General features: G+C 37.8%; 1 protein-coding gene across 1 annotated transcript in view; it reads left to right on the top strand.

The window, feature by feature from the left end:
- The window catches only part of Herpud2 (HERPUD family member 2), a 32,345-nt gene extending 21,264 nt beyond the window's left edge, over nucleotides 1-11,081 (top strand). Inside the window, exons 5-8 of the mRNA XM_005346959.3 lie at nucleotides 5,844-5,966; nucleotides 8,638-8,961; nucleotides 9,644-9,758; nucleotides 10,214-11,081. Coding sequence (XP_005347016.1) covers nucleotides 5,844-5,966; nucleotides 8,638-8,961; nucleotides 9,644-9,758; nucleotides 10,214-10,375 — 724 coding nt within the window. The 3' untranslated portion in view covers nucleotides 10,376-11,081. The remainder of the gene's footprint in view (nucleotides 1-5,843; nucleotides 5,967-8,637; nucleotides 8,962-9,643; nucleotides 9,759-10,213) is intronic.
- The last annotated feature ends 1,648 nt before the right edge of the window (nucleotides 11,082-12,729 follow it).

Raw genomic sequence — 12,729 nt, 5'->3', positions numbered from 1 at the left:
AGATCAATATGTAAGAGCTAGCCAATAAGAGGCTGGAACTAATGGGTCAGGCAGTGATTAAAAGAATACAGTTTCCGTGTAATTATTTTGGGGCATAAGCTAAGCTAGCCATGTGGGTGGCCGGGCGCCTGGGACGCAGCCCAGCCGCTCTTATTTCAACACCTGATTCTCTCCATACTCCCACATTTCTCCCTTCTTAAGCCTTCCCAACCCTAGTTCTCCCGTCACTACTTATGTTCTACTATACTCCGCTATCCCTCCATTCTTATTGGTTATCCTTCCCTCTCCCCAACCTACCCAAGACTTCTTTCTACTTCCCTGGCTCCCTCTTGTGTTCCAAATTAAGTATGCAAACTGAGGGAGATCTGCAAGTGAGACAGAACACGTGCCGTTGTCTTTCTGAGCCTGAGCTCCCACATTCAGTATGTTTTTCTAGTTCCATATATTTACTTGCAGATTTGTGCTTTCATTTTTCTTTGCAGCAGAGTAGTGTTCCATTGTGTGTAAGTTCCACATTTTCCTTATTCATTTATCTGTTGATGAACATCTAGATTGTTTCCATTTCTTTTCTGTTGTGAATAGAGCAATAGCTTAAGTGTCTCTGTAGTAGGATATGAAGTACTTTGAGTATAAGCCCTGAGTAGTGTAGCTGGGTCATAAGGCAATGCTATTTTAACTTTTTTGAGGGCCCTCTGGACTGGTTTCCAAAGTGGCTGCAACTGGTTTCTGTTCCTACTAACTGTGAATTCCCCTTTCACCAAATCCATTCCAGCATTTATTGTCATGCTGTGTTCCTGATGTTGGCCTTTTTCACTAGGGTGAGGTGGATTTTTTCTTTTCTCTGTTTTCTTTTTTATATTCCAACTACAGTTCTCCCTCCCACCTCGCCTCCCCACTAGCCCACTCCCCCACTTCTTCCCCTGGGGAGTCAACAAAGTCTGGCACATTAAGAGGATTCTAAAAGTGGTTTTAATCTTTATTTTCCTGATGTCTAAGGAAGTTGAGTACTCTTGTATTTACTAGACATTTGTATTTCTCCTGAAAATGTTCTGTATAGTTGTATAGCTAATTTTTAAAACTGGATTATTTATTTTCTTAATGTTTAAAGGCTTTTTGGATTTTGTATATTCTAGATACTAATTCTCTGCTGATAAACAGCTGGCATAGAGTTTCTCCCATTCTGTGGTCTGTGTATTCATTTGTTTCCTTTGCTGTAATGAAGCTTTTAGTGTCATGATCTCCCATCTGTTGCCGTTGGTCTTGTTTCCTGTGATCCTGAGGTCTCATTCAGACAGTGTGTGCCTGTGCCAGTGAGCGGAAGTGTGCTGCCCACTTTGCAGCAGTTTCAGTTGGTTGGGTTTTGTTTGTGGCGAGAGATAAAGATCTAATTTAATTGCTCTGTATGTTGAAATCCAGCTTTCCCTGCGCCATGTGTTGAAGATGCTGTCCTATTTTCTAATGTATATTTTTGACATCTCCAAAAAAAAAAACAGGTAACAGTTTTATGGACTAATATCAGTGACTCTCAGTTTTATTCCTTTGATCTGTGTGTCTTTGCACCATGCTAGTTTTTGTTACTATAGCTCTGTAGTATAGTTTGAAATCAGAAATGATGATATTTTCTGTGTTATTCTTTTTATTTGGGATTGCCTTGGCTGTCTGTGGTCTTCTGTGCCTCTATATAAAATTCTTGATGCTTTCCTGTTTGTGAAGAATGATATTGGAATTTCATTTGGGATCGTTGATTATTTTGGCTCATGGCTTAAGGGGACAATACCCATCGTGGACAGAGGGCATAGTGGTGTGAGCATGGTTTGTGGTGCCTGGAACTTACTAAAATCTGGGAAGCTGAGAAGGTAGAACCGGGTTATAGTTGTAGTGCCTGTGTTATTAAGGTTGAACTGTGCTTCACTGTGCATAGTGGCCAGCACTTAGTTGCTGTCTGTGTACAGACATGTAGAATCAGAAGATGGAGAAGGAGGACGCAAAATCTTAGTCATCTGAAATGCAGTCGTGATCATTTTATGAAGAAACTAAAGAAAAAGCTCTGATGAAGAAATTCATGACATACTCCAGCCAAAAAGGCACAAAATCAAATCAGATAGAAAATAAAGACAAGAAATCAAAACAAACAAAAAAACCGAACAACAACAACAAAAACGCACAGGAAAAAGTTCCTAAGACACCAGAGAACCTAGTTCTATAGAAGACATTAAAGCAAAAATTTAAGCAAATATAGAAAAAATTAGTTCTTTCCAAAATGAAAGTCAAGTTTATTGATTATACAAAGAATTGCTTACAAATAACCAACCAGGAGGATGTTTAAGATCTCTGACAGTAAAGGAAGTCTTTTTAAGAATATTATTTTAGGGCCTGAAGAGATGGTTCAACAGTTAAGAATACTTGTTCCTCCTCCAGAGGACCTGTATTCAGTTCCCAGAGCCCACATAGTGGCTTATAAACATCTGTAACGCTGCTTCCAGGGGATCTGGTGCCCTCTTCTGATCTCTGCAGGTACCAGGCACATGTGTAGTACACATATATACATGGCAAAACATTCCATATACATAAATAAGCCTAAGAAAAATTTTGAAAGTTTAAACCATACAATAATTCTGTTGTCAAGTACAAACAAAAGTTTATTTCTTTGTGCTATTACAGCTTGCTGTGTTTTCCTTATGGGGTAGCATTTTTCTTTAGTTGTACACAGTGTTATAGGTCTCCTATTCAGATACATTTCAAGAGACTTACTTTATTCTGCTTCCCTGTTCTCTCATAATATTTTGTTATTCTTTTATTGCCTTCATTGGTTTTTAATTTATCTTTCCATTACTTCTTGGTGGAAAATTCAAGAAAACTTCTGTATATGTACTCAAGTATATTCTCCTCATTCTTTTTTTTTATTATTATGTACACAATGTTCTTCATGCATGTATACCTTCATGCCAGAAGAGGGCACCAGATCTCATTATAGATGGTTGTGAGCCACCATGTGGTTGCTGGGAACTGAACTCAGGACTTCTGAAAGAGCAGCCAGTGTTCTTAACCTCTGAGCTGTCTTTCCAGGCCCCTGTCCTCCTCATTCTAACATATATAGGAGCATTTATATATATTTTTCTATATCCTGTTTAAGATAATATTGAAGAAGTCACTCAAAGATATATAAAGAGATACTAATTTATTTTATAGCTACATAGTAATTCAGTAAGTACATGGTTATAATGTCTACTCTTATTAAAAATGTTTGAATTATTTCCAGTCTTGTTATTAAATAGTTCATAATGGATAACTTATGCATGCATCCTTTTTTGTTGTTATATTTTAACTGAATGGATTCCTAGATGTACAGATAGATGGGTCAGTGTAGATAGGTCAGAGAGCAAACATCCTCAGTCAGAAGTTAAGAACAGTTTCAAAAGGGAGGTGAGTGCCAGGGATCTCTACGTTGGCATATTATCATAGTGTCCAGTGTGTCTCTGTTAGTGAGAACATATACTGGAAGTGTTAGGAGGCTATATGACAAGTGTAGCCTTGACTCAAAGGCAAAAAGATGAGAAGTTTTGTTTTTATTTTCATGTCTGCTACTTTTGTAAGCATATTTTCAAAAGCAGAATTACTTAGACAAACAGATATGAGAACATTTTTACATTTTAGAAATTGTTCTGTAAAAGTTTATTTTAGTTCATACTGTCACTAGCAATGAAAGAGTTGGATTTCACAGTCAGTACTAGCTGTGTGTGTGTGTGTGTGTATGTGTATTGCTAGAGATCAACAGGGTCTGGAATATTGTTAGATATTTTTAGTGTCTTCTAACTTAGGAAACAACAAAAGCTTATCATTGCTTTAGTTTGTATTTGGTGCCCTAATAATAATTATTTTTAGGAACTCTGTATGTAAAAGATGTTAATGACTATTAAAAACAGCTTTTTTAAGCTGCCAATTTCTGCTGCATTTTCTGTAATTTAACTCAGTACTGTATTTTAGAATACTTGACTATATGGAAAAGGTGAAACTTTTAGAACTCCTTTTTTTCTACCAGCAATTTAATAATCATATTTCTTAGTGTGGAAAATGTCTTTTACTTGTTGCTTAATGGCATAGTATCCAAAGCATTTAAATTATTGTTTTAGTTAGAGTTTCAGTTGTGAAGAGACACCCTGACCAAGGCAAGTCTTATAGAAGAAAGTATTTAATTATGGGTTTGCTTACAGTTTCAGAGGCTTAGTCAGTTGTCATGTTGGGGGTGTGGTAGCATGCAGGCAGGCATGGTGATGGTGTGGTAGCTGAGAACTTTACACCCTGTTCTACAGGCAACACACAGAGAGACACTAGGCCTCAACTCTTAGCCGCAAAGAGATACACTTCCTTCAACAGTGCCACTCCTACTCTGGCAAGGCCACACCTTCTAACCCTTCTCAAACAGTTCACCAACTGGGGACTAAGCGAGCAAATATACGAGCCTATTTAGGCCATTCTCATTCAAATCACTACAGTTAAATAAATTTTTATTAGCTTTTCTATTCCTTTAGGTTTCAATAATACTGTCATTTAGTATCAAAAGAGTTTTTTTCTTGATTCCTGGCGAGTGCTGAACATTAACATCTTATCTAAAAGTCAGTAAACATAACTGAGAATTATAATATGCTAGCTTAAGCACAGAATGTATTTTACTGATTACATAGTTCAATCATGTTTAACAATATTAAACAAATAGGGAAATAACATATCAAGATCATCTTAGAAGCATTTGCTTTTTTTTTTGGCAATATATGTTTAATAGTTGCCTTCCCTTCTAGACTGTGTGTGTGCTTGTATGTATGGTGTGTAGGCTAGAGGTCACCATCATCAGAGAAAGAATTATAGTCTTATTTAAGGGGTGGTTAATTAAATCAAAACTGGCTCACTGTAACTTTCTTCTTTGTTATGACCAAATATTTGACAAGCGATTTCAGAAGGAGGGGTTTTGTTTAGCTCATAGTTGAAGGGATACATCATGGTGGGGAAGGCAAGAGTGTGGGGTAGCTGATCACAGCGGGTCAGAAAGCACAGGAAATACAGAAAGTGGGGCTGGGCTATTAAACATCAAAGTCAGCCCCTACCCCTGACTCACTTTTTCCAGCAGGACTGCATCTTCTCAGGGTTCCCTAACTTTGTAAAACAGTGCCACTGGCTGGGGACCAAGTTTTGAAATACACAAGCCTGCCTGGGACGTTTGCCTTCAAACCCCAACACTGGCATTTGCTGAGTATACCGTAGCAATGTTCTGAGGAAGATTCCCCTGCAAAGTTAGGGAAACTGAGGCATAAGGAAGTTAATCATGACTTTCTACAAGTTTTACTGAACTAATAGAATTTTAACTTATTTACAGAAATTTAGAAGTATGTTATTCACTCTTGGCTCTTTAAATAACAGCTTACATTTGAAATGTTTGTTTTTTTAAATTATTTGTCTGCTGTATCTTTAATAAAATTTTACTGCTTGACTGTGACCTATTCCTCAAAATAATGTCATGAAGTTTATTTTATAGCTTTGATTCTTAAAAAGAATGTACTTAAAATTCAAAGTTTTTTTTTTTTTTTTTTTTTTTACTTTTTTCACACTAACTTTGTGTTTTGTGGATGACTTATTTTGTTTATATACTTGGGTCCAGGGCCAACTTAGGTAAGATATATTGTGTTATTTGAGGAATGAATGTTGAAAATAAGTATCTTTTCAGTAAGATTTAAAAATACTCTGTCCGTGATTGACTTAGTTCATAAATAAGTCCAGAGGATTTTTTTTTTTTTTTTTTTTTTTTTTTAGCTTTTGACACATTAAAAGGCTTCATTTATTCTTTATTGCAGAAATGTGGACCACCAGTTTCCTGGACAAGCTGTGCCACCTGGGTTTCCCGTTTACCCTGCTCTCAGCCCACTGCAGATGCTGTGGTGGCAGCAGATGTATGCTCATCAGTATTATATGCAATAGTAAGTCTGTCTAATTCATTGTTTTAGGCTCTCTGTTAATGGCTTCATGTTTTTTTACCCTAAGTTGAATTGGGATTGCATTTGTTTCTGTCATACTTCAAAATTACTGAGTAAGAATTTATAAGCTTCTCAGAAGATACTTACTTCAAATTACTTGGGTCTTAGCCCCTTCTTCTTTCCCCTGATTTCATTTAGCAGTACTCAGATACTTTTAAAACACAGTATAGAAGTTGAAGAAGAGAGTTTCCCTGAAAGACTGCAGGTCTGCATGGAGACTAAAAGGTCAAAGGAAAAGTGGCCCAAGGAAGTGTAAGGCTCGGTGTGGCACATATGGTCACTGCACTCATTTCTTGACTGTGACCAGAGGAACTAGGCGTCTCGTCAGTGAGTCAAGTCTCTGCTTTGTTCTCCCATTCATCCTTATCCCGTACTCTCATCCTCAATGAACCGGCTGCTGTGTTGTGTCCTCATCTGGTTTGGATGGTCCTGTTTTCTTGCTCCTCTTTTTTTCTCATTGTTTTCTTCCCTTCTTTTTAACAGTAACAATCTTGGCTCACTTTGGCAGATTCACCCACCCACTGTGTGCCTGTTGGCACCCAGGAATCTGTCCTGGACAGTGCTCTTAGATTTCTTTCTTCTGTAGCTGCAATTACTGACTCATTCATGATGATGAGTCCTTTACCTTCTGTGCTTCCTGTGTCACTTCTTTCTTGGGAGATTCCTATAGAGTAATTGCTTCTGCTCTAAGTTGAGAGCATCTAAACTTGGGCTTCTTCATTCTTTAAATGCCTTTTCCTTCTGACTTCCCCTATTAGTTGTCAAGAAAGTTCTCGACCGAAACTATTTAGATTCTAGCTTCTGTTATCTCTGAACCCAGAACCTTACAGAAATGATATAATTGAGCTTCTGCTCTTTTTTGAATCCTGCTTCCAGAATTTTAGCCTGATCTTTTTTTATTTTAAACCTGTTTTACTTCATGTTAACTTTTTTTTCTATCTCATGATATTCGAACTTATCCTACTTCAAGTAATAGTATATCAGGCATTTCTTTTCTGCTCCTAATGTCTACTGACTTTATTTCCTCCAGCCTGAGGGATGTATATATCCCTGTACAGAGCTTACCTGCTTTATGAAGCTCCTATACTAGTGTTCGTTCATAAACACTGGCTTCAGGGAGACTGTTTGTACTTTTATAGTGTCAGCTATGGTTTAGTGATGACTTTGTGCATAGTACTCTGCTTTCCACCCTTTGTCCTGTTTGTGACCTCCATGAGAACCATGTAAAGGGAGTAAGACTTTGTGTAGCATACTGCTGAGACATATTACCTTGTGTGCGCCATTAACTTTTGAGTCACAGGTTTTACCTTTTCAAGTTCACGCATGTATCAAAACAGTCATAAAATAAGAAATGTTTTAGAAACAAAAGGTTTATTAAGAACCAAGGTATTAGCACATTGGTTTAAATAGGAGTTTATACCCAGGGAACATTTCCTTAATTTTTATTAGCTGTGTTGACTATATAATTTAAGCATTTAAAAATACTAAATAATAAAACAATACAAAATAGTAAAATGAATCTCTGTGTACCTGTTTCAGCGTCAGTATTTACAAAGTCATGTCAATCTCATTCTACAACTTTTCCTTGTTAATATTTAAAAACAAATCCCAGTTATTTCTTGTTTTTAGGGGAACCTATAATAAACAACTTATTCTAATCTTATTTTTCTCTGTGAGACAGGATCTCATATAGCCCACGTTGGTCTCAGAATGGTTATTTAGCCAAAGATGACCATGAACTGTTGTTCCTAGAGTTTCCACCTCTTAATCCTGGAACTATAGGCACATGCATGCTACCATACCACTTTATGTGGTGCTAGGCATGGAGCACAGGGTTTTCATGTGTGGCAGATTGGGACTATGTTAACTAAATTACATCCCTAGCCCTTTTTCTGACTTAAGAAAACAAAATTTAAAATTGCCCATTTTTATTGTGTGTGCATGTGTGTGCATGTGCACACTGTGTCACATGTAGAAGCAAAGGGAAGTGTGTGGGAGTTGTTTCTCCTTATACCAGGTAAGTCCCAGGGATCACACTCTGGTGGTCAGGCTCAGTGACAGGTGCCATAGCCCACTGAGCCATCTTGCTATCTGTTCTGACTAACACAGTCACATTAACAGCACTTTAAAGGGCACAGTTCTTTCTCAGGTGACAAAACTCCTCAAATGGAGTTGCCCAAAAACTATGATTGGGGTTGAGGAGTGGTTATCCAAGAATCATTTGATGTTTAAACCCATATTTAGACAAGTATGTCAAAGTGTGGCATGAGGGCCAGTCGGGAGCTTCGAGATGTTCATTCCATGTAGAATAATAAAGGAAGCTGTTAACGGAAAGACCTTAGTTACTCTCTGTCAGCTTGTAAACCGTTTACCAGAATGTGAACATGGCCATTATCATTTCCTCCTCCTCTCTGCTGTGGTCTTAGGCGGCCAGGCTAAGAGAAAGTTCTTCCTTAGCCCCACTTTTTCACTGGGAACTGCTTCCTAAGAAACAGAGCAAGAGTGTGATAGTCAAAATTAGGGTTATAAAAATTTTTCATTACCTAAAATGTCTTTAAAATGCATAATATGGTAAAGTTTTTTTTTCTTTTTAATATTTTGGTGAATATTTCAGTCAAGCTGCAGTTACAGCTCAGGCCACATCAAGTGCCAACCCAGTTCAGCCCACTGCATCACCGCCTTTAAATTTGGCACATGTTCCTGGAGAAGAGCCTCCACCAGCTCCCAACCTAGTGGGCCAAGAAAATGGGCCCATGAATGAGAATGTTCAGATGAACGCACAGGGGGGACCAGTGCTAAACGAAGAGGACTTGAACCGTGACTGGCTAGACTGGGTGTACACATTCTCGCGAGCTGCAGTTCTCCTCAGCATCGTATACTTCTACTCTTCCTTTAGTCGGTTTATCATGGTAATGGGAGCCATGCTGCTGGTTTATTTGTGAGTGATGGATATTAACTGTTTGTGGTTTCTTTTAATTATTTCTAAAGAGTTCATCACAGATTCTAGCATAATGTAGTCAGTTAGAATGAAGGATTTTTAATATTGGCCTTCAGGTATCCAGTGTGTTCATAATAACCAAAAGCAATGGCACAGGTATTGTAATAATATTTATCAGAATTGTTTAAAAGCAGAGTATTTAATTATTGCATTTTATATAAATTATTAGTTCGATGATTCAGATTTATGTAGTATATTCGGTTATTTAGTATCCTCAAGAATATGATAAATAATTTCATAAGGATGCTTTTTTTAAGTAATATTTATCAATAGTAAGTCCTAGAAATATAGGTCACACTTTTTTCATAAGTAGATTCCTGGTCTTGCCTTTTCTCTAAGAGGCAAAGAAATATATTTAGTTATATTTCATTTTGAAAAAAGCTCCAAAAGATTTTGTGGTTTAATGTGTCACTTTGAGCCAGTTATGTACAAGATAGACTTTTGGATTTGAATTAGGTTTTGTTTTGGTGTTACTAACCTTGAGAAATCCACTGACTTGAAGTAAGATACTTGTTTTTATCATTTATTAGAACACCTCCAGTAGTGTTTCCCTGAGGGACACTGTTTTATAGTATTACAAACACAAGTGATTGTGGCTTACTTTCTTTATTTTGCTGAGCAGACACCAGGCTGGATGGTTCCCGTTCAGGCAAGAAGGCGGCCAGCAACAGGTTCCTAACAATGTTGACATTAACAACGACGGGCAGAATGCAAACAACCTAGAACTTGAAGAAATGGTAGGTTATTGGTGTTTGTGTGGATTTTACAGGTAGATAGTCCTTAGTTCTATATGGGACAGAAATGATGATGGATTCTTGGATTCCATAGATAACTGTAGAAGGCACATGAAGAAAAGTTAATATAGAAACTGTGGTAGTTTCATCTGGGGAATTTAGCATGTAATAGTCAGTCATATCATCTATTAGAATAAGTGGAGAGATTAACATCTCTATAAAATAGTTAAAAAGAAAATTACGCATTGGTGAGAATGTATTATGTTGGCAGTTATTTATGCACCACAGAATTTATTAATTTTAGACTTCACAAAGATTTCTAATTGTCTCGGATTTACCATTTTCCATACATACTTAGATTTCTTCTTGCTATAGAAAGTATTTAGCTTCCCCCTATGCTATTATAAGTTGGTGTTTGTGGTACCAATTCCTCAAGAGTGTGTTTATGTTTTTGAAAGGAGCGTCTTATGGATGATGGACTTGAAGATGAGAGTGGAGAAGATGCAGGTGAAGATGCCAGTGCAGTGCAGAGGCCCGGGTTGATGGCTTCAGCGTGGTCTTTTATCTCCACCTTCTTCACTTCACTAATACCAGAGGGACCTCCCCAAGTTGCCAATTAGACCTGAAAACTGTGCCAGCTGCAAAAGAGGGTTTGACTTTAGGAAAGTGGTTTAAATAACAGTGCAATTTCAAAAGAAGAAAATGTATAACTTTCTTTTAATGATCATGTACAGAGGTCTTTTCTTTAAGCTTCTCACGCATATGAATATTTTAAGCACAAATGGACTACTAAGTGTGTGATTTTTTTTTTATTTGTTTAAAGATTCTAACAGAGCATAGCATAACAGTACTGGTCTTCCAGTTTTATTCATTTCAATTATGTGTAGTGCGCCAAGCAGAACCACTGTGTGTTGTTTCTTTAAAGAGCTGCTACACCTTTAAATGTCCATAGCTAGATGGCCAACCCTTCAATGTGTACTTCGAATAAATATATCTATTTTCTGTGAATTATCCTGAAAGTTTTAAACAGAAATGACCTCATAGTTTTTAATAAAGAAGTTTATTTACCTAAAATGTGGTAGTAGCATCTTGCCCACCCATAAAGCAATAAACTTCTCAAAAATCTTAATTTTGACATTTGAATAAATGATGGAAATTTTCTATTTTAAGGACACATGTCGCATCAGTTGGAATTAGTATCTTAAAAGGCACCTCTTCATTGGAATGAAGTGATACAAAATGTTTGATATGGCAGTACTTTTATAAACTACGCTGGAAATTGCCCCCTGTAATTTTTTAAATAAAAAAAATCAATTATGATAAATAGCCTTATGGGATATTTATTCAAGTTCTTCAATACTAATTGACATGCAGAAGTATGTTTAAATTTTGCGAGTTTGACAAGTTTGGCCTTCTTCCTTTCTAAAGGGCACCTGTTAGTTTCTAGTAGTCTCACACTGACAGAGTGCTCCTTGGGTTTGAGCCTGAGGCACCTATAGGGTAGTGGCAGAAGAATGCATAGCTGTTGAAACTCTTGTTAAGTTTATTTCCTTCTGTTGGAAACTAAAGAGAAGAGCTGTGGAGTCTGTTGAGGGTGCAACATTTTGGGGTACTGTTGTCAGGGAGCTGTAGTTACAGGGGACTCTGCAGGGGGAAATGAGCAGCCTTCTTGTGTCTCAGCCCAGGCAGAGTCTCAGGAGAAAGATGCTTGTCAGCTTTGTCTTGAGAATGGTACAATTGTGGCTTCTAGGAATGGTAACTGTGTTGTTATTTTTAATTATTTTCTCCATGTTGTTAATTTCCTCATGTCAACCTTGCTTTCAGTAAGTCTTGGTTACAAAACAAAAACAAAATACACACACACACAAAAGAAAAAAAAAAAACAAAACCAACCAACCAACCAGACAAACAAAAACAAAAAAAACTAGTCAAGTGTCAGCTGTATTTGGAGGGGGCTGTGACAAAGTGGAGAGGAGCGACAATGAGGATATGTTTTTGGAGAGTGCTTCCAAGGTCTCTTATGTTCTTTACATTGACAGAAGGGATTAGGTTTTCTCCAGTGAAAGGTTATATGTGTGGGCAAAAGGAAAGTGTGTGTACTGCTGAAAATGGACATATCAGTAGTAGGATATAGACCATTTTTGGAGCCACAATTGTGTAGTTCAGTGACAGGTTTTGTTGTTTTGTCTCATAGTTAAGTCTCGATTTTCACCTCAAATTTTAGTAGATTGTGGTGAGGCAACCTTGTGTCTGTTGAATCTTGAGTGGTGGCACTGGAGCTGCAGAACTGGACCCTGGCTAATGGGTTCTTCACCAGCATGTTGTCTGGGAAGCTAGTGAGGCCAGCTGGTTCATCTCCACAGGTGAAACGGCAAGCCATGCAAATGCAAAGTGGTGGTAACTTCCGTATGGTGGGCACAAAGCATATTTATTTGTGTCTCACTTCTCACATGTACATTGTACTTTGGATATTCCAATATTTAGACATTTAGAAACGTTCTACAGAATAGGAGTTCATGATAATGCTTCCTGAATGCATCTTTTATGGAGCAGTGCAAGCCTTTTCTTGAAGGTCCTTGTGGGGCCTATGGGAGTTGTCCTCTTAAAGATAGTATAGAACTGTCACTGGGGTGTTCTATTCCTGAACTTTGGGGTTTATTTCCTAGCCAGGACTCCTAGGAGTCTTTGCCTGGCACAGTGAAGCTTCAGGTCAACTGAAGACCCGTCTCTTCCTGTAGCAAACTCCCATGAATGCAACTGCCCATGCGCTACATTTATGGGTACATTCCAGAGGTTCCAGTCTTGGGGATTGTGGTAGGCGACCCTGCTTGGACACCCCTTGGTTGAGGGGGTGAGAAAGCACGGAGTCAATGTCACAGATACCCGGAGTAGCAAAGCATGTAGCTGCGGTCTCGTTTATTGTGGAGATCAGGCTTGCTTATATATCTCCTGTCCTGCCTCCCATTGCCTTCAG

Source organism: Microtus ochrogaster, chromosome 5, assembly GCF_000317375.1.
Source record: "Microtus ochrogaster isolate Prairie Vole_2 chromosome 5, MicOch1.0, whole genome shotgun sequence".
NCBI lineage: Eukaryota > Metazoa > Chordata > Mammalia > Rodentia > Cricetidae > Microtus > Microtus ochrogaster.
The sequence above is the reverse complement of the archived record's forward strand: the minus strand, read 5'-3'. Positions and strand labels throughout refer to the sequence as shown.